Genomic DNA, 21,907 nt, shown 5'->3' on the forward strand with positions numbered 1-21,907 from the left:
TCTGATGTGTTGCTGTGGAGTAAACAAATAAATGTAAAACGTTGATTTTGCTTATTGATAGTATGTATTCAGAAACGAGAAATTCGTTGATAAACTCCTATATTTGTGGTTGGGGATGACGACACGACACAGCACAAGGAGAAGCGTCTGTTTGCTCGGATTGGGCAAAAACCCTACCTCTTGTGGACAATGGGGTGCCCATAAATGAACCCATAGGAGTTTGGCATGTCGAAGGTATTCATTATCAACCATAAATATATATCTTACTTTGTAAATTGTTCAGCATCTTCAATTGTTTCTGGTAAAAGACGACCTTTAGTTTCAGGTAACAGTAAGGCCAATAAACCTGCTATTATTGAGGTTATTCCAAATATAATCATAGGTGTTATTTTACCTGCATTTCCAGGTACTATTAATCCCTGAAAAAAAAACAACAGACATACAAACAGCTATATAGAGCTCACCAACATGTTTGTACTAAGCTTAGTTTGGTTCCCCCTGTAGGTGGTGCAGGGCGGGGGTGGGAGCTGGCTAGGAAAGCATCTAGTCGGTCTGATGGGACGAAAAACCGAAGTGTCATATACACATTGATGTGCACGTAAAGAGCTCTTAACGGGTGGAATTCGAGATAAGAGTAGGCCGTAGCGCCGCTCCGGGCAGGCAACATATCCCTCATAGCACACAGTATGGCGTATCTGCCCCATTAAGCCCATTTCATTTCAGTTCATTTGTACTAATTTGTACTATGCATCAACTTCGCATTACCTTTACGGATCAGTTGGTACAGCTATGTTGTAATCTAAATATTTTGTCATTTCACCGCTGTATTCACAGAAACCGACACCAAAACACACATCCCATAGTTACGCTGACATAAATATATATATTACTTAACCTACAATATTTGCTATGTAAGGTGAAATGGCTGCTGCTATTCTGGCCATCAAACTACTTGTACCAACTGCTGAATTACGGAAAGGCGTTGGAAACAATTCTGTCGTATAAATCCACATTATGGCAAATGCTGCAGTTATTCCCATTTTTCCAATAACAGCTAGGAGAGTTGTTATCCATGCCAGAGCTGTAAGTGTAATAACGGAACTTATTAAACGGTTGTATTGGTTGACATAACGAGCTGTTTTCATGCAAATTTCAGACATTTGTGTGTGCATTTTAAAATCAACAAAAGGCGAACTAACGCACAATGTCCGCAATATCTGCTTCTATTACATTAATAATATGAAAGAAGTCAGATTAGTTTCCATATATTTAATCCGAAAATGTTCTACGGTAATTAACAATAGCCACAACTACTATAATATGGATATTCAATCAACATATTTTACAGGATGCGAAATGAGATACCTCCAGAAACAAAATCGACATGGATCGAGATAGATGGACGGAAAGATGCAGTCTTTTCCAATATCCTCCAAATCACTTCGTTCAGCGCGGGATAATAAAGTACACAATAGATGTAGCATAAAACTTACATTTATCAGCATATAATACAGTAAATATTGACAAAGTAATACATGCTCCACTGAGAAACAAGGACGAGCAATGAAGAATTCTTCTACCAATTCTATCCAACAACACTATACATATAACATAAGCTGGAACTTCTATGATATTTAACAGGAAGAAATTAAGATGAATACTGCCACTAAGATTTCCAGCATTCAGAGTTAGGCCATAAAACGTCAAACTGCAGGCTGCCCTGCCAAGAGAAAGCGACTATTAAGGAAAGATCACACTTCTTTCCTAGAAACGATTACATATGATTACATTTAAATACTCTGAATACGGTTTGAATACGGTGACTCTACGTGAAAGCCAGTGTATTGGCGAGTGGATGACTAAGCATATTTTCCCGTTTACGACAATTTAGCTTTAAAATTCACCGAAAACAAAATCAAACGAAATAAATGCTTACATGATGTGATAAACACAAGTAAATAATTGTAGGAGTGAGCTAATTTTTCATATGGTTCCTCTGCATGATGATACTGATTAAACCAAACATGTTTCGGGAAAAAACAGCCACAAATCAGATGTTTTCCAGACATGGAAAATAACTTTGTAAATTGCAAGATAAGCACAATATACGAAATGAAAGAATAACAGAGCCTTGTAAATATTCTTACTTGGTGATCTAATTTTAGATTGGGGTCGCCTTAACTATGAATAAGTCCATGTGAGCTGAGTCGGATTAAGGTTTTGTGGGAACCCAAGGTCAAAATATTTCATGGGGCCTATTACACAGGCATCCATCCATTCATCAAATACTGCAACTATTGTCTCGTAACCGTTTATTTCAATGCAAATTGATATAAGCAGTGCAAGTCCGGATATAATCATTTTTTTTTTGTCACGCCTGCAAGCAGCACATGAAGTGTAGCTATTCTAAGTAAACGTGTTACATAAGTGCAACTATCTGTTATTGTTATTAATCCTACTGTACTGTAAATTCTACTTAATAATAGAAACACAGGAAAGTATAGGTCTATTTAATATTCCATACTATAAAAGTTTCACTTTATTTACTAAGAAATCCCATAAAATAAGAAAAATCGGCTATAAGCAATTTGAAGCGGTCACCCGACCCATTGCTTATATCAGGGCTACTGTCAGCAGATTATTGAGAGGACCTAATGAACCAGACGAGAGCTTGGGGAAACACAGTGAATGATTACGCGGGGATCCTAAAAGCACAGGGCCCTAGGTCATGGCCTAGTTGACCTGTGCCTTAATCCGGCCCTACAAGCGGAGACGAAAATCATGCAACAGACCACATTACAGTGTTGGAGTATAACAATTACTATAACAGTTACTTACCAATTTATATAAACTATGACAGTTCTGATTACAAGAATCCGCGAAGTAAATACTTTAAATACAGATTCATTTTTTGGTTCTATAAATCTTGACTGACTTCTTCTCAATAGTCTTGATGGTATAACAACTTTATTAACTTTAGCTGCTTTTTGAATGATCTTTTCAGCTTCTTTATATCTACCCTTACTTATTAACCACCTGGGAGACTCAGTAATAAGACTGAAATAATGTTTAAATTTCTAGTTAATATAAACAGGCAAAACAAAAAATACCCCTTTTTACCCACATTTCACAGGTATACATGTACCATCTATCGGTGTTGGTGTGGTTTTCTGCAGATAAATTCCAATAGGGCGTAATAAAATTTCATTATTTACTGCATTAGTTTCTTGATTCTTACCCAGGAATTAAGAAAGAAATAAAGAATACATACATTCCGTATGTAAAATAGCATGTCAAAGTCTGTGAAATGCAAGTATCTATGACATAAGAGCATGCTATCTATCCACTAAGTCATGTGCTGGTGACCAACGGTACGGCGGCAGATATTGTGAATAGTATGTTAATGTCCACATAACATTTCCCAGGTTATACAACCATGCAAACACTGCCATCAATAAAGTGTATGTATAATATACTGGAACAATGGACACTATCATATACTTACATAATGCTAGTAGTTCACCTAGTTATAACGTTTAGAGTAAAAAATGACGAGAGCATATGGCAACGAATTCCAGGCGGCGTGGTATGTTCCCGGCAAATCTGCGCAAGTAAACGTAATCGCAGGTAGTGTTATTTTTTTTTTAGTTTTATGGTTTCTATTTAAAAGAATTCGACTATTCCGATAGGTTAGACGGCAATATTTTATTTGGTGGAGATACTGCCAAAAATAAAAAAAATAAATCGATATCGGTCTGTGAAAATGCAGGTTTTTTTTAGGGCTTTTTAAAAATTAAATTCATGCTTGGTATACGGAAACAAAATAAATAATACTTACCAGAAATAAGACAAAAGAATAATGCCAGGAACGGACATTGTTAGTTGAAGAGTTTGCCAATTTCTGATCCAATAGGCAGCCCCTGCTAATATTATTGTTCCTAAAGACCAGAATAACTCAGTTATCATACCAGCCCATACTCGGGACTTTGGGCCGACTAATTCCATACCTAAAAGAGAAGATGAATGTCATAAATCTAATATTGAAAGTAGTCTGAGGTGCTCAAATCACAAAACTCTTTTATATGGCAAATTTGATTCATCGAAATTAAATACATTTGTGTTAAAATATTAAATATTTGATATTTACCAAGAACAAAAGCTGGTGTAAATGTTCCAGAAATACTGGTTCCGATGAAGAAATAAAAAGCAAATACTACACGAATGGTAGGCGTCCAAGTTACGGCTATTGAAGAAATTATAAATATTATCAGAAAAGAACACAGCATTGTCTTTCGGCCGAATCTGAAGAGAGAAAAGATTGTAAAATTTTAGAATATTTCTGAGAATGTGTTTAAAGGTATATATTTATTATAAGAACGCTTTTATCTGATAACAGCAACAAAATCTACAGCTTTTCAGGTGAACATGGTAACAGTGAGCAGGGGCAGGACAGAAAGGGTGGCTTTTCTATTTGGTAACCGATGAAAAACAGCATTTTTCAAAGCAATAATGTCTATTGTACATGCAAATATTTCAACACACTTTTACTGTAAGAAATGAAAATGAAATGAAAATTATTGGGTTTAACGACCTACTGTTCTGCTCCAGCCGGGATAATGACGACGAACGACTTGACACAGTTCTTTACCAGGCCCTTCGTTCTGTTCCACCGACAAAGAAAATCTTTCTGGAAAATCCCAAGGTACTTTCTCGGCCAACACATAATCAGTGTACGTGTAGTTGAACGAAAAACGTCTAAATTTATTTGAGGTCGAGACAAACGGTTGATTACGAATAAGTCTACACGTTTCTTTAACATTATATATAGAGAGCACAATCCCTAATTCCTGAAACAGAAGCTTTATGTAGAAGTGTAACGACTGGGCTAATGAGGAGCAACGAGTAACAAAAATATACGTTCACAAATTATTTTGTGGCTTTTTAAAAATAAAATAACTCACCTATCTGATAATGGTCCAACAATAGCACAACCCACAACTTGTCCAAGCATTACTAACATTTGGGCGTGTGATTTCGCAATCTTTTCATTACAGACTATATCAATCTAAAATATTTAAAGAGATTCAATTTCTTCAAACAATAGAATTATGACCAAAAATATTTTGTATTGTTCAGCACCTGTCCCTGGTATGGTTTTGGTGGGAAATTTTGCATAAAGTTTACAAAATATAATCTGGTAGACAATTCAGATTGTCAGTTGCAAAATTCCGATAAACAATTGGGACAATTACTTTTATAACACTCACTGGTATTTTTTTTATTAATTCCACTCGACACGGAGGTTTTCTTCACGTTTTCTGCGCCCGTCTGCATTGATGATCCTCGTTATCCATATCTTTCAAAGGACTAGACCAAGATTTGAAACTAATAAATTTTACTCGAAAATCGAATACCCATGGCCATACTGCATTCCTCGACTACCATACCAAATCCTCCAATCGACCGATGGCAAAGAAGATTTACCCCAAATGAGTTCTTAATTTTCTGACGTGTGTAAATCTGAAAAAGTATATAGACCACGGAACCACATACCTGTGTAATTATTGAAGATTCAAATATAGATTTATCATAGACCCATCTCTTACATGTCGTTACATTTTGTGAAGACAAGGAATAAATTGAGCACTGTTTATAGACTTTATCTTCATATACAAATTCACCCAAAGAATCGTTTAGTTCATTCTTCTGAAATGTGTCGTTAACAAGACCAGGAACGGCACACCTATAAATTATTTCTGTAAGCTAAATTTACACGAAAAAAATCAATTTGTTTAATATATATCTATTTATACGTCTGAAGGGCAATCAAAAATATCCCAATTGAGTAATTAGGATAAACGAACCTTATATTTGTTTCAAATATATAGTTTAGAAGAAAATACCAGCATTTAAGTTTTTTAAAGTGTCAACGAGTCTATACAAGCAGAATAATTTGTCAGCATTAATCAGCTTTAAACCATACTAGGCTATGTAGCAACCATTTGTGTAATAACAAATGAGTATGGAAATGGTGTTGCTGATGATAAGATGGATGAATACTTCAAAAATGATTCGGTTAATCATCAGGGTGAATAAACGATCATTATGGTGATGAAAATGACAAAAGAAACATTTATTCCAAAAATGGTTTTATTGCAAAAATGGTTCCCACGACGTTCTACTTTTGCAATATCGACCCATTTGGCAATAATTTAATTTAATTTTATTGCAAAAATGGTTGCTACAAAGCTATTGACTATAATTACAACATTTTCAAGTATTGTCCATTGTTTATCTCTTTATAAAGTCACCTAGTAAACGTTATTTTGGTAGTCTACTAATTTAAGAATTAGAGTTTTCAACCGTTATATTTGTGAAATGTGGAGATTTGTAAGATTCAATAAATGGAACCATAATTATCGTGTGTTTTAACCCTGTACAAACATTGGGTGTTGTTGGTATTTACAAATTAATAACAATAATGCTACTTTAAAGACTCATCACTAATAAATCACTATGATATATTTTGGTGATATTATTACTATAATAGAGCGTAATTAGTAAAATCTCACCTGTGTTCAGGTATACCAAAGGTAAATACAGTTAACAATACTTGTATAGCCGTAAATACAGATGATATACATAGCATATAATATAACCGTTTCTGGTAAGTTCCAAAATCACCTAGATGCTTGATAATCTCTTCAAATTCCATAGTTTCCTGTCGTTATGAATAATTACTGTAAGTAAAATATATATGACTATTTAGCAGTAATGTTGATGCAGAAACGAAACCTTTTTTTCAGAAATTGCGGAAAATTAACAGACTAAATCAGATTCAATATTAATAAGCTATAGTAAGCCTAATATGCTATTCAAAATCATAAAATTGTCCTTTTACCGATAGCCCTTATCCCAACGACCTGTAAACAGTTCCTGAAGCACTATCGCTAATTTTAAACTTCCAGTGAATTCAAATCTAATTTTAATTAGTTTTGGAGTTGCCTGGTAAACCTTAATCTTGTGTAATGTTAACTTCAAATTTTTAACTGTGGCAGATAATATTTTCTGGTAAGATTGTAGTATGGTAGGAACAGTTTGTTAAATGAAAAAACAGCAGAAAATCCTAGAATTGAAATACCATAATTTTTATTTTCATCTTGGGCCAAATGCCTATTTTCATTTCAGTAGTTCAATCGCGACCTTTATTCACTTTTAGGTATAGGCTATTAAAGATTTAATAAAAATAAAAAAAAAAAACACCAACAAATAAATAAATGTAAAATTCCAAACTTTTCTAATTATGAGATCTACCCTACAGTAATATATTAGAATAGAAAATTTAGGTGATGTGGGCTACGAGTGACTGGAATGCCCAGTACCTGTGTATGCCATATACCACACTTACTGTTTTCAAAATGATGTGTGCGAGGAAAGAGATTGTTAAAAGCGCAAAGATGGTAGATGATCGGCATGTACTCGACAGGAGTGTCCTTAACAATCATTGGTCGTCACCGGGATTACATGACACCATCATCACCGTCTTGTTCGGAAACATGAACTAACTAAATCCTGATAAAGGACTGACCACGAATAGTATGACATCAGCCCTTGCAACAAGTTCCCTCCTCAAGCCTAACTACGTCTACTCAATTGCCATATGCCCGCCATTACGTTGCAAACCCGCCTGGGCTTGCCTTAAGAAGGGTCATCAAATGCATCTTACTGACAGATTAGCATCTGAGAATACGTCTGATATGGTGTTCAGCTACAGGATTGGAATCTGAGTTCGGGCGGAGAATATCTAATTGATCAGAAGAAAGCAGTTTTTTGCCCTATATCACGAATAGATGAACCTGGAAGCTGGACATGTTCACCATACCAGGAAATCTCACAGTTGATCAGTAGGCCTACTTTTGCATTGCCATGGAATTGATTGTCATTCCCCATTTTGACAACAACACACTCGCCACCTGTGAGGACTTAGTCGACCACGAGTCTGAATTTAAATCTACCGAGGCACATAATTGGATGGCATTGTCGTCGTGTACAAGCAGTGGGTCCAGTAAAGTTGTACATAATTTGCAAGAACTGGAAGAAACACTACACAGTTGTCTCTCATTAAGGATGAGACGCAGACAGAAGCCGCCAAGAAGACAAACATGGGGTATCATGTATCATGAACTATCATATATAATGACACTGTTAACACACGAGAGCAACTCTGGCGTGCTTAATGAATTCTGCAACTCCATGCTTAAAATGTTATTTTTTGCCAAAAATTGCCACTGTTACCGTGGCAATGTCGTCATTAAAACATCAAAGTAATAGTAACTTTTGTTTTTACCGATAAAATCCATTTTCATTACCCCTATCAATATTATTTCTCATAAACGCGTCGTTATTACCCAGGTGCATATAATCTTTTGATCAAATATATGATAAAAAAAGCCATGTGCAATAAGCGATTTCAGTCAATATAAAAATATCCCGATTGTAAAATATATTGTAAAGGTTTCTGTGCTTCTAAATAAAATATTTGATATTATAATAAGTAATAGGATTTGGGTCGACTTCCAAAATCCCCAAGCTAGCACTATTGCATAGATTTCATATTTATTACTGTCCACTTCTTTGACTTTACCAGTATAAATCTTGCAAGGGTACTCAACAGCTACAACACATGCTGACACAAACTAATAGGTGATTTTGGGACTATCATACGGTCCAATGTTATATCAATAATTTGCAGTGGGTAGGAAACCGGAGGACCCTTAGAAATGCCGTCGAATTTGAACAGGCGACCCTACTCCTTGTCACGTACAAGCTGTGGCTCGAAACCACGCCACTTGAATCAATGACAAGCTTGGGCTCGATACAATGATCTAAAACACACGCCCCCACCCCACCCATTCCGACATGCATAGAACAAATATTATACTACTTACGATAAACCCAGTTCTAGAGAAGACCTTCACTTACAAATGGAAACACGACCAATGAAGGCGGCAGTATTTATTCAGCATGGCAACGTACGCGTTACACAAGTACAAAATGTACTGACCTGTTTTCGAGAGGTTGTAGAATGAGAGGTTAAAGAACTAAAGTACTATTACCAATTCGAGAGGTTTCATGACGTACAAAATGTCACGCTAGTATATATAGATAAAGAGCTAATCGTTCTTGCTATAAAAGTTCAAACAATAGATAAAGAAAAGTAAATAAATTTAAAATTTCAGTCAAATTACATTATTCTGAGCGGCGTTTTAAATGTTTGAAGTTTTGATAGTAATGGCCTAAATTATCTTCGGCGAATGCCAATTATGAGTTCATATTCTCGAATGTTAAGTGCCATTGCCACGATAGTAAACGCAGTACCGACGTACAGTCGTTTTTCAACAGTCTCAGTGTGTGGCGGTCATTTTCTATTCCACTCAATATCTAAGCCACCCTTTGGGTCTATGATTATAGTCTTATCAAACGATTAAATGTCTAAATAATAATTTATAGAATATTTGAGTGAAAAAGACCCGTAATACGCAGAATTAACTCTTACATAATGTCTCTTTAAACACGGAACGGAATATGGAAACATATGTGAAATCTGCTGGTACGTGTATAACAGACAGACAAAACTAGTGAAGAGCTTTTTATATGCTCTGTATACAGAAAAAATGACAAATTATTTTCTTCGGTGAAAAAAAAATTGGATTTGAAACTAGATGAAATGTCTGGCTGTGAGTAACTTATATACATTGTTTATAGAATTTGCCATGATAAAATGATGTGTTTTACGGACATCCTAAGACATTCGGGTTACATTAAATATCACATTCCTATGAAATTATCAAGTTCGTCAGTTCAATTTACTTTAAACTCCTTATTTTAACCATGCCGGATATTTTTTAAGAATTTTAAAAGTAACTCGGTGTAACCTTATTTGTATGTACATAAAGTTTTCCAATTAAAGTCACTTTAGTCGAACGGTCGGTTGTCCACATTTTCGTTTGAAGACTCTTCAGACTATTATACTTTTTATCATCTAATATTTATTCGTGTCCCCGTCGTCCGTAGCTTAGTCAACACATGTCCATTTCCCTATAGGTTAGAGACCAGGCATTGTATAACCAAATTTATAACCAAGCTTCCGAAATTCGTTCTTACTTATTCCAGATGTGTAACTGAATAACTCCTACTATTTAACGTAAAACATCACGTCGTAGTGGTCCAATTTTTCGATTAAAACAGCAGAGGAAAAAATGATTAGAAGTCGAAATTACTATATATACTATTCAAAAAAAGTAGGGGATATTTGATTTTTAAGTGTTATTAAAGTCACCTAATGAAACTGACGAAGAAACAAATGACAAAATGAAATGAAGTTCACATTCATCGATTTATTCCAAATGATCGTTAGACTAAGTAAGGCACAGACTGACCATTATAAGGGTAAAATGATACCCGGGGTCAAACAGCAAAGTTACCACAGCATCACAACCAAGTCAGTAACGGGTAAATCCTCCTCTGTTTGCCAAACAAGCATTGATCCGACGTGGCATACTCCTAATGAGACGTCTAAGGTCATTTTGGTCCAGATTGTCCCATTCCTGTTGCAACGCAGCAGCAAGTTCTTGGACATTGGCAGGACGTTGTTGACGTTGACGTAACCTCTGTCCAAGCATGTCCCAGACATGCTCGATGGGGGAGAGGTCGGGACTCAGTGCTGGCCAAGGTAATGTGGTGATGTTCTGTTGTTGGAGGTAACCTGTAACGATCCTGGCCCTGTGACATCTTGCGTTGTCATCCTGGAAGATGAAACGGCGGCCATGACGTCGTGCGAACGGCACAACATGGACTGCCAAGATGTTGTCCCGGTAGTACTGGCCTGTAACACGCCCTGCAACAACATGTAAAGCCGTTCTTCCAGCAACAGTGATGCCTCCCCACACCATAACAGAACCACCCCCAAATCGATCATGTCTGATGACGTTAACGTCTTGGAAGCGCTCGTTTCGACGACGCCACACCCTCCTACGTCTGTCCAAAAAATCAACAGTGAACCTTGACTCATCTGAAAACATCACATTGCTCCAGCGTCGATTATCCCAGTGTTGACGATCCCTACACCAACGACGTCTTGCCTGAATGTGATGATCTCTCAAACAAGGGATCACGCGAGGACGTCGGGCGCGAAGGTGACCCCTATGCAGTCGATTCCGAATCGTCTGGCCACTCACTCTCACACCAGTGTCTGTTTGAAGACGAGCGCTGATCTGATTTGCTGTGATGACACGATTTCTCAAGGCCCAGGTACGGATAAATCGATCCTAGGCTTGAGTTGTCGCCCTTGGTCGACCTGAGCGTGGTCTGTCCTGTACAGATTGTGTATCACGGTATCTGGACCATAGCCTGCTTATGACAGACTGAGAAACATTCATCGTCCGCGCCACAACCGCCTGTGTTGTGCCGATCTGTAGCATGCCAAGGGCACGTAACCTTTCATTTTGGGTAAGCCGACGCATATCAAAATTTGTTTTTCTGGTCACTAAAACAATTAAACTGATGTTTCCACCCTGGAATCCAATTCCACAATGACTGTAACATTCAAAGTCAGAGTCGTGCAAATCTTGGGTTGGACCCCATGATGATCCCAAGCATCACCTGCATTCCATGCGGTAGCTATTGGTGCGTTTGGGCGTCACATGTAACTGGAAATGTTTCTTCTGATAGGTTCTATAGTGACTTTTTTCGTAGTCATTTGCATATTTTAGTATTATGCCCCCAAAATCAAATATCCCCTACTTTTTTTGAATAGTATAGAAGGCAGGAATATATAGAACACATTAGCTCACTGATTAATGCCATGCGGAGGTTGTGTAGCAAGTATAACAAACCTCAATGCTTAATTCTTACTTGAATTGTACTTACTCACAGGATCATGCGAAGTTGAAACAGCAGGTCCATAAATTTAAAAAGCCAAACAAAGAAATCCACCTATTTCTTTTATTCGCCCTTTCGCTGTTAAAAATGACTCAGGTTTGTATTCGCCAATAAATCGTTATCTTTAAAGTACTGTTTAAGGAGTACCATATTACTTTCCAAACAAAGCTCTAGTAGGCCTACATTGATTCTCCTTTTGACTAAATTAATGTTGAAATTTGTGTTAAAATTTACAATGCTTTTTATTCATCTCGACTGATACTACGCCTAATATCATACACCGTTTATTGTCACAATAAAATAATTTATGGTTTTCATATATTTATTAAAAAGACCCAGATATATAATCAAATAATAACATTTATGTATATGGCGTTCGGTGTTCTGATGTATACGTATGAAATATTAAATCACAAATGAAATTTATTATATGATGTCCACAGATATAACAACAGAACGCAAATTTCAAACCCATAATTCGCAATACTTAAATATATCAGATTCGTCGGTTCGCAAGAAACTCGAAGAATATTAAGCAGATTTCAACAAAAGTAAATTAAATCATGTTTTCTTTATTTTTCTTTAGGTTGCTCAAGTTAAATATCATATTAATCACAAAATGTCAAACTTTTCCATAAGCCGTGCAGGGTGCTATGAGAGAAATTTTGCCCGGACAGCAGTGCTGGGGCCTTTTTTCGAATCCCAAACGTCACTGAATCATGTACGTGCACGTCAACGTGTACAAGGGGGTGCGGTTTTCCATACCATCCGAAGGACTAGACCCTGGTTTTAGCCAGGTTCCCCGTCCTACACCACGCTGGAATATCACGATTAACATTCCCTTATAGGAAGAAAGGTTCATTATTTTCAAACTTATTTGTCATAGTATGTGATAGTATATTGTTTTATACGAGTATCTTACTGGTCGGAAATTTGGATTGAAATGAATCTCCGATATACAGGAAGTAATTTTAAACGAAGAAAATAATAAACACAATTAAAGCCGTCGGTCGTTGTTGAAAGCTGAAGGGTGTTACGGAAACGCGGAATGCGGAGAGGAATGGGTGAACGAATGCTTAGCAGGTGTCGGTATTTTCAGACAGGTTTCATAAAGATGTTCTACAACATAACCATAGTGATCCTTTATCTTGTATACTTCAAATAGTATATTATATCGGTATCAATTAATGAAATGATATTGCAAAGATGACGTGGAGAACAAGGAGGTCTCGGGTTCGCGTCCGGTGTTGGCCAAGAAAGTTCCTCGTTGTTTCCCCTTGTGAGTGGTGCGACCGTGCAGACGTAGTGCTTATTGTGGAATTGGAACCGTGTCTAGTCGTTCGGATGCGAAGAAAAACCGAGGTGCCTTGTACACATTAGAGTGCACGTAAACGGCGTATGTCCGTGTTCCTTAATCCATTCAGTGCAGAAAACTAGGAGTTAAACCCCATTTCATTTCATTTTTTTTTCAAACAGGACGGCATAACATGACGAGTTTACAGCACGAGACACTTATGATTTTCCATGATCATAGCTGTACGCGACTGTCAACGTTATAAAGCGTTATCTAGTATCATGCAGAACCAACCTATGAGTTCAAAAGGGTGGTAGCTGCATGCAGTAGGGTGTTCATAAAATTACACCCATTTTTCATCTATTTTCGTTTCGTTTTTTATAGTATAAAATTTCGTTTAACTTGTCTTTACTACACTAGGATCTGGCACTCGGCAAACCTCAGCAGATTCCAGTACCCTACATCTAGCCTCGGCTGTATGACAAAGTCCGCCATTGGAACTACTTTCAAGTTTCCGGACTACAACGCCTTTCAAGAATCCTTTATCATACAAATATTTAAAAGTCAGCAACTGTTTTTCTTTCAAGTTTATCCGATATTCTTCAAACAAGGACAACTTTGCACTGAAAATTATAAACACACTTCCAACGACGCAATTTTGATAACTTCTTTTTAAAGGCGGCAAGTTTTCCTTATAAGTAAACCAGTGCCGCATCGCAATTGTATAGGCGTAGGTACATATCACTTACCGTCATATAACCGAGGCTAGCTGATGTGAGTAATGGAATCTGCCGAGGTTTGCCGCGTGTAGGATCTGGAACAGTTGTGAGGAATTATCCAATGAAACGGTCTGTTACGGCGAATTTGTAGTGTGAGGTGCATGGAACTGTGGATAATCCACTAGAAACGTCAACGCTAGTGTGTCAATTAAATGTCTGACGTCATAGGGTCAAAAGCTGCTCGTGTGACCCCTAACGCGACATTCCACTACAACCGGTCAGTTCATGTAGAAGAGGCCATCGAAAGTATAAAACCAGCGGCTGCCAGGCAAGATACGCCCACATTTTGCAACAGATGGATAGAGAACAAGCTAAAAACAAAAGCGATTTTTTGTACAATCTGGGGCCATAATCCAGTAAGTTATGGTCTGAAACGCGCAAATATCAAAAGGGACTGAGATCTTTGGTATATAAGGGTATGTTTTAAGTTTCATCAAAATCGGATAAAAGTTGTGACCTCTAGAGGGTACACAACCTACGTATTACATACTTTTACACAATTTGCGTACAAAGAGCGACGACAGGGGCGACGACAATATACGTCCACATGAAAATGTGGGCGTATAAAAACGATACAGGAAGCTTAATATTTACTCCCTATAACTAATGCCTACTTTGAAACATCTTATGATAATTATTCTGCGAATTTGTGTCATATACTTCGCCTTAGGGCCAGGGGCGTAAATGTTTGTGTGTGTGTGTGGGGGGGGGGGGGATTGTTGGTCGCAAAATAAATGCAGTCGGTCGCAAAATAAGTGCAGTCGATCTCATATAAGTGCTCACTTAATTAATGAGGTAAACAAACAATGCCAAAATAGAAGAAATGAAATGGGGTTTAACGTCCTACTGTTCTGCTCATATACTGTTCTAATTAAGACGGGCATACGCCATACAGTGTGCTATGAGGGAAATTTTGCCCGGGCAGCGGCACTATCGCCTACTCTTATATCGAATTCCAACTGCCAAGGGATCTTTTTACGTGCATTTCTATGTATACACGGGACCTCGGCTTTTCGTCTCATCCGAAGGACTACACAGCTGTCCTTGTCATGCCCTCCGTTCTGCACCACTGACAAGGGGAAACCACGTCGGAAAATTCCGACGAACTTTCTCGGCCAATGCAGGGATCGAACATCCGACCTCCAGGCTAGCGAGCCAGCGTCTTAATCACCTAGCCACCGTGGCTCCCCAAAATAGAAGAAAAAAAATCCCAAATTTTAATTATTTGCGTGAATCCGTGCACCTAAATTGCATACGTCACGCTGCTCGCCCAAAACTTTAGTATAAAATAACATTGTCAACTTATAATGTTTGAAAAAATGGTTTTTTCCCCGCATTCTGTTGTGAGTAAGTCTAAGAAAAAAACGCCCCTCAGGGAGAAAAATAGTCGGTCTCAAAATAAGTACAGTCACTGCAGTCGGTCTCAAAATTTTGCATCGGCGACTGACGAAATAAATTAATGAGGTAAACAAACAATGCCCGAATTGAAGGGAAAAATTTAATATCAAATATTTAATATACGTGCACCTAAATTCTTACGTCACATAGTCAGTCTCAAAATAAGTGCTCACTGCAGTCGTTCTCAGACTAAATGAATTAATGAGGTAAACAATGGCAAAATAGAAGGGAAAAAAATTGTGTGAATCCGCGCACCTAAATTGAAACGGTATAATATAAAATAACCTAGTCAACATGTCATGTTTGAAAAAAAAGATTTCTCTGTTATGAGTATGTTGGTCTAAGAAATTGAGAGGGCTTGCTACGAAGATTTTGATAACTTAAATTATATTATTGATTGTCATACGAATAACATTAGTCGAAGAGTTGGTAAAAAGTTATCGGAAGCATAGATTGTTGCAGAAATACGTAAAAAATCTTTAAATCAAGGCGATCTATTGAACTTAAGAATTTTTACTTGTTGTACATTTAATCCCAGTAGAAATTAAAACGTATTTTACTCATGTTGTAAGTATTTTCTGACCATCAGAATTCTGCAAAACCTTTCCCCAGACCCTAAAGTCCAGTAAATGGCATTTCAGAGACCAAGTAAGCTCCCCCGTGAGACAAAGTCCCCTCAAGCCCAGTCCCCAAAAATTAAAAGCTCAGTTACATAAAAAAAAAATTTCGCTCAATTCTATTATTTCATTATTCTTCAACTCCTCTATCTTATACATTCTCATCACTAGCATATTCACAGTTGCAGTGAATCGCCCAGTTAGTAGTACCACTAGTGAGTGGGGCGACAGACTGTAGAATTGTTATTTCTACTCTCACAACGGCCCTCAAGATTCTGTCCCATTTCTTATCCTCTCGTTAAAGGAGAATTTGGTCCCATTTGTCATGACATTGATTAAAATTGTTCAGGCCCAGTCCCCAAAAATTAAAAGGTCAGTTACATATCTGAATTTTTTTCGCGCCTGCGCCGCTAGATTCCATTATGTCATCATTCTTCCACTGCTCTGTGGTCTTACACTGCCTCAGCACTATCATATTCACGGTTATAGTGAACTGCCCAGTTAGTAATATCGCTGGTGCGTGGGTCGTTGGGCCTCAGATTGTACAAATGTTCTGACAACTCTTGCAAAACAGGCGGAATAGACAGGGGCAGATTTCCAGATTCTGTCCCATTGACTCCTATTTCTGGTTCTCTTGTTCACAACAATTTGTTCCAAGCAATGACCTCAAATGCCAGGATATTGATTCAATTTGTTCCCTGCAATGACGTCAAATGCCAGGATATTGATTCAATTTTTCAGGTTGTTCAGTGTTATAGCCACTGCCTCTAAGGTTCTCATAATTTTTTTTAAATTAACAAAATCAATAACAATCATCATATTATGTGACATAAACTTTATGTCAACTTGAATAAAACTGCTTTCCTATCGGCGAACAACTATATAGGCAATACGATCTATGTTCTAGATCGCTCTAACGCTCAGTGTTATAGCCAGTATTTTGTTGACATTCATTGTAGGGTGTGATTGTGGATGGCGCCCTATATTTGGAACCGCCCCACCCCCTATTCCCAGCTTCCAGATCAGCTACTGACCCAATAGAAAACTATCATCCGTGGTGCTCGGTTCCTGACAGCGTCCCTCGTATTAGGGACATGTGCATCAGTCCGTTGCATTTTTGCTAAACATCCCCCCCCCCCAACAAAATCTTTATGTACGCCCCTGTTTAGGGCCTTTGACGTCGTCAGTGATAACACGTTGCCGAGATACAAGCATTTAGAAAAAAACAAAATCAGGCCAATCGTGATACGAGGCTTGGTCACTCGCAAATATTATGAAAACTATTTATCTCAGAACTCTGATTTTTATGATGTATTTTATGTTAATAAACTGAGTTATGCAAAAAAGTGATTTTCGAAAAAATGCCGACTTTGGAATGACACCGATGGTGTGCACTTTTCTTACGAGAGCAGCAATATTGTCCCCCTTTCTGGTCAACTAGATGCAACTAGCTGTGTTACGTATCCTGGAATTACTTGTAATAGCATATTATTACCCAAAACATTTCATAGATAAATAAGGCAAAGTCAAGTAAACGATTTGAGTATTGTTAGAGGTCTAATTACCGATTTTTGTAATTGAACTTTTTTAGCTATTAAATGGAACTGGGTGGGAGAGAATCGGAGTTAATAGAGATTTTGGCAAGCGTAAATTCCTGTAAATTCATCAATGTGTGTGTATTTCTCATACGTGATACGGCACACGGATACAGCAGCACTTATCGAACAGTTTTCATACGGAAAAGTTCCGTATAACATTGTCGTCTTTTCTTCAACTTTTAGATGATGAAATGTTGTATCGTAGCGTTTTCATGAACCAATATGTATCCTAGAACACGAAGGTGTATATTTGATCTTCATGCTAAATTTAGGGAGGTGGGACTTTGCGAATCTGTAAATGATTTTATTCTGTGGTAAAGTGGTATAAACTTTCTGAAATGATACATTAGTGTAACCAAAAAAGGTTTTTAATAGCTCAGCGACGGTCGAGCGACTTCACTCCCTCCGGGAAATTGTAGACTAGGTACTTGACTACTGATAGTGATCTTGGTAGATATCTTCCATCATGCTTTAAAAGAACTAAGCTCAGCTCAGCGATGCATATGTACGCGACGCGAAAATCTTCCAAAACTCTAAAACTACATTGACGTAACGCATCACGTTTACGATACGGATACGTGATACGGATGGGAAAAATTCCGATTGCCAAAAGTCTCTAATAACAAAGATTGTACTTACGTGTGTTATTTTCTTTAGTTTTATCCCTAACTCGTTTATCTTCCAAGAAAAAATGATGTAGCTACAATACTAATTAACTAATATTGTTCGTATTCGTGGGAAGATTGCCAGATATTAACATTAGATAATTTTTGAAAGACTGACAGCTGCGCCGTCTTATACATACTAGATAAGATAAAAATAAGTAACCCTACACATGTGTTACGGTTTATGCAATAGGGCATTTAGGTTGAGAAAGTCAACAAAAAGCAACCCCCTTTGGGTCGTAAATTATATTTAATACATCATAAATCGTTTCGAAGATATTTGAGGTAGATAACATTGGGTTATTGTAACCCACAAACCATTTTTTAATCCACATTTATATATCTTTAACAGTTTAATGCCCTCTCCTTTCCAGAAATCTTGCTCACGCCACTGTGTCTGATTTAAGCTTATCTTCGCCAGCAGCAATTCACAATCTATAGTTGTCAAACGCCCCACCCCCTTATTTACACACATTCCTAAAAATAAAGAAAGATAGCCACGCCAAGCGTGAAAATAAGTCCAAACGCGTGGAAATACGTCCGAACAGCAACTTTGTCCCGAAAAATAATATAGCCAGACACCAAGTGCACGAAGCCGGCAACAGTCGGCCGATTAAGATCTCTAGGCGGTAGACAGTACAGCTTACCCGAAAGGAAAAGTTTGAGGACCCGTTGTGCCTAATATAATATATCTGGTACAGAAGACCTAGAACAGTGTCCATTCACTTCGATGCCAAATCTCACAGTCATAATGCTAAGTTGAAGTGGTCATGACTTTACCGGTTGGATTTTTTAAAATCATAAAAGTACACGGTAAGGTCAGGGACGGATCCTGGAATTTTTGCAGGAGGGGGTTTACCAGGTTTCCGTCTTAAAATTTGGCAGTTGACAGTGCATGATACCATCGTCGTCTCCAAATTGCGTAGACATACATACACACTGAGCTTTTTAAAGATAGAAATCCAACTTTTATAATGAATTAATAAGACCACATTGTGATTCAATTTCATTGATGCAAAGCAATAAATGTGATATCACATATGTCTATATTATTATCTCGCGCTTTGAATGCCCATTCCATCCTACCATCTGAGGATAAAGGATAAAGCACGCGAACGTTGTGTTGTTTTACAATTTTTATACGCCAACATTTTCATGTGGACGTATTTTGTCGTCGCCCATGTCCGTCCGTCCGTCCACAATTTTTTGTGAATACTCTACAGGTCACAATTTTTATCCGATTTCAATGAAACTTGAAATATAGGTTTATCACCCTAAGATCTGGGTTCCTGTCGATATTGGGATGTATCAGACTGTAACTTCATGGATTGTGGCCCCTGATTGTACGAAAAATCACGTTTTTAGCTTGTGAAAACTGTAGAGGTCACAATTTTTATCCGATTTGGTTTAAACTTGAAATGTATGTTTATAACCCACAGATCTCGGTTCCCTCCTATAGAGGTCACAATTTTTATCCAATTTAAAAGACCGTTTGAATATATCATCGTTACACCCTAAGGGTGGCTGAGTTCGAATTTCATAAAAATCGGACCGAAACTGACGGACAAAATGGCCGCCCCTCGTTCGCAAATAGTGTCAAAATATTGTGTATCAGGGTTGTGGACCCTCTGGAGGTCACAATTTTCATCTGATTTTGATAAAACTTGAAATGCATGTTTATAACCCAAATATCATGGTTCCTTTCCATTTTCGTACATATCGAATCGTAACTTCCTGATTTATGGCCCCTGGTTGTACAAAAAATTGCGTTTTTTAGCTTGTTGTCCCTCTAGAGATCAAAATTATTATCCGATTTAAAAAACCGTTCGAATATATCACCGTTACACCGTAATTTTGTCTAAGTTTGAATGTCATGAAAATCAGACCAAAACTGCCGGACAAAATGGCCGCCCCGCCTACTGTAGTGTAAACATCTGGTATATCAAAGTTGTGGGCCCCTCTAGGGGCCACAATTTTGATCCGATTTTGATGAAACTTGAAATGCAAGTTCATAACCTAACGATCTCGGTTCCTGTCGATATTCACGCATATCAGACCGTACCTTCCCGAATTATGGCCCTTGATTGAACAAAAAATCACGTTGTTAGCTTGTGATCCCTGTAGAGGTCACATTTTTGTTTATCTGATTTAAAAACAAACGTGTGAATATATCACCATTACACACTAAGATCTTGGTTCCTTTTGATAATCATGGATACCCGAACTTAACGTGTTGGATTATGGCCCCTGATTGTTCGAAAAATCGCATTTTTAGCTTGTGGTTTCTCTAGAGGTCACAATTTTTTTTTCGATTTTAAAACCGTTTAAATACATCACCATTCCACCATAATGAAGGTTGAATTCGAATTTCGGGAAAATCGAAATGAAACTGCCCGACAAAATGGTCGCTCTTTGTACGCAAATTGTGTAGAAGTGTGTAATACGAAGGTTGTGGACCCTCTAGAGGTCACAATTTTTATCCGATTTTGGTGAAAATTAAAACATATCTTTATATCCCAAAGTTCTCTGTCCCTTTTGATATTTGCACATTTCAGGCCATAACTTTCTGGATTATTGCCCCTGATTGTACAAAAATTGCGTTTGTTTTTAGCTTGTTCTCTACCCATCTCTTGCAAAATGTGGACGTATCCTGCCTTGCAGCCGCTGTTTTTTTTGTGTGTTTTTTTTGCGTATCTATGTAGGATTGATTAGCTCTTTTTACCTTTTCCCTTAAACTATCACGATCTTGAGGTAAACGCATGGTACACAATATAAATCACATGCTCCAAGTTGCTGAATGGGCTTTTTTTTCAAATATTAGTGAGCGCTTCCAAAGTGGGTAATTTGTAGTCTTTTCAAGGGTTATACATGAATCACTCATGTTCCAGCACATTTAAGGGTCAAATAGAAGTTATATTAACAAATCTGGGTCTTTTTCATAATGGCTGAATGGATATGTCTAAAACGCGGTAAGGCCCACTCTAAGAAGATAAAGTTAAAATATAGTCTGAAAGTAGTTGAAGAATTTTGATAAATAGTGATATGAATTTTACTTAGCTTGTGGTTGTTGAGATTTAGTCTCAAATTGATCGATCCCATAGTTTTTGGTGCAAAAGGGCCTTGATTGAGATGATGTTGGACCCCTCGTGAACCCTTCAATGGGATTAAACACAATTTGGTAGGTATTTTCATTGGGTGGTGTTTGTCCAGATCCTTTCATGCACCAGACATCCATTTCATTAAAAATCCAATCAATGAGTGAAATCATTATTTAACATACATTATGCAAGAGCTAAATCTGCCTATTTCAGGTCTTTCTTTAGGCCTGAAATGTTATCTAAATTATTAATTAGACATTAATTAACCTATCCAGGCCATAATCAACTCTAGATGGCAGCACTAGCCTGCGATCTTTAGTGGATTGTAAGCCGATTTACTGCATAACTTTCCTTCTCGATTAAACGATGAACTGGATAATCGAGACTATGATGTTTATCGTACTGACTTTAGTAATGATGACCGAGGCTTATGTGAATTTCAGTCGCTTAGTTCTCGGTTCATAGTGGATCAATTTGAATGAAATTTTCACCAAATTGCCTTTACATTATCTAGTTTT

The 21,907-nt window shown here is 37.4% G+C and overlaps 1 protein-coding gene across 1 annotated transcript; it reads right to left on the minus strand.

The window, feature by feature from the left end:
• Positions 1 to 263: 263 nt before the first annotated feature.
• On the minus strand, positions 264 to 6,738 carry LOC126809658 (organic cation transporter protein). The gene is made up of 9 exons (XM_050534328.2): positions 6,573 to 6,738; positions 5,554 to 5,743; positions 4,962 to 5,065; positions 4,148 to 4,302; positions 3,839 to 4,007; positions 2,839 to 3,057; positions 1,494 to 1,720; positions 900 to 1,081; positions 264 to 419 (listed from the first exon to the last, which is right to left on the minus strand). The coding sequence occupies exons 1-9, from the start codon at positions 6,713 to 6,715 to the stop codon at positions 264 to 266; spliced, it is 1,545 nt and encodes a 514-aa protein (XP_050390285.1). The 5' UTR covers positions 6,716 to 6,738.
• Positions 6,739 to 21,907: the final 15,169 nt, after the last annotated feature.

Source organism: Patella vulgata, chromosome 2 (assembly GCF_932274485.2).
Source record: "Patella vulgata chromosome 2, xgPatVulg1.2, whole genome shotgun sequence".
Classification (NCBI taxonomy): domain Eukaryota; kingdom Metazoa; phylum Mollusca; class Gastropoda; family Patellidae; genus Patella; species Patella vulgata.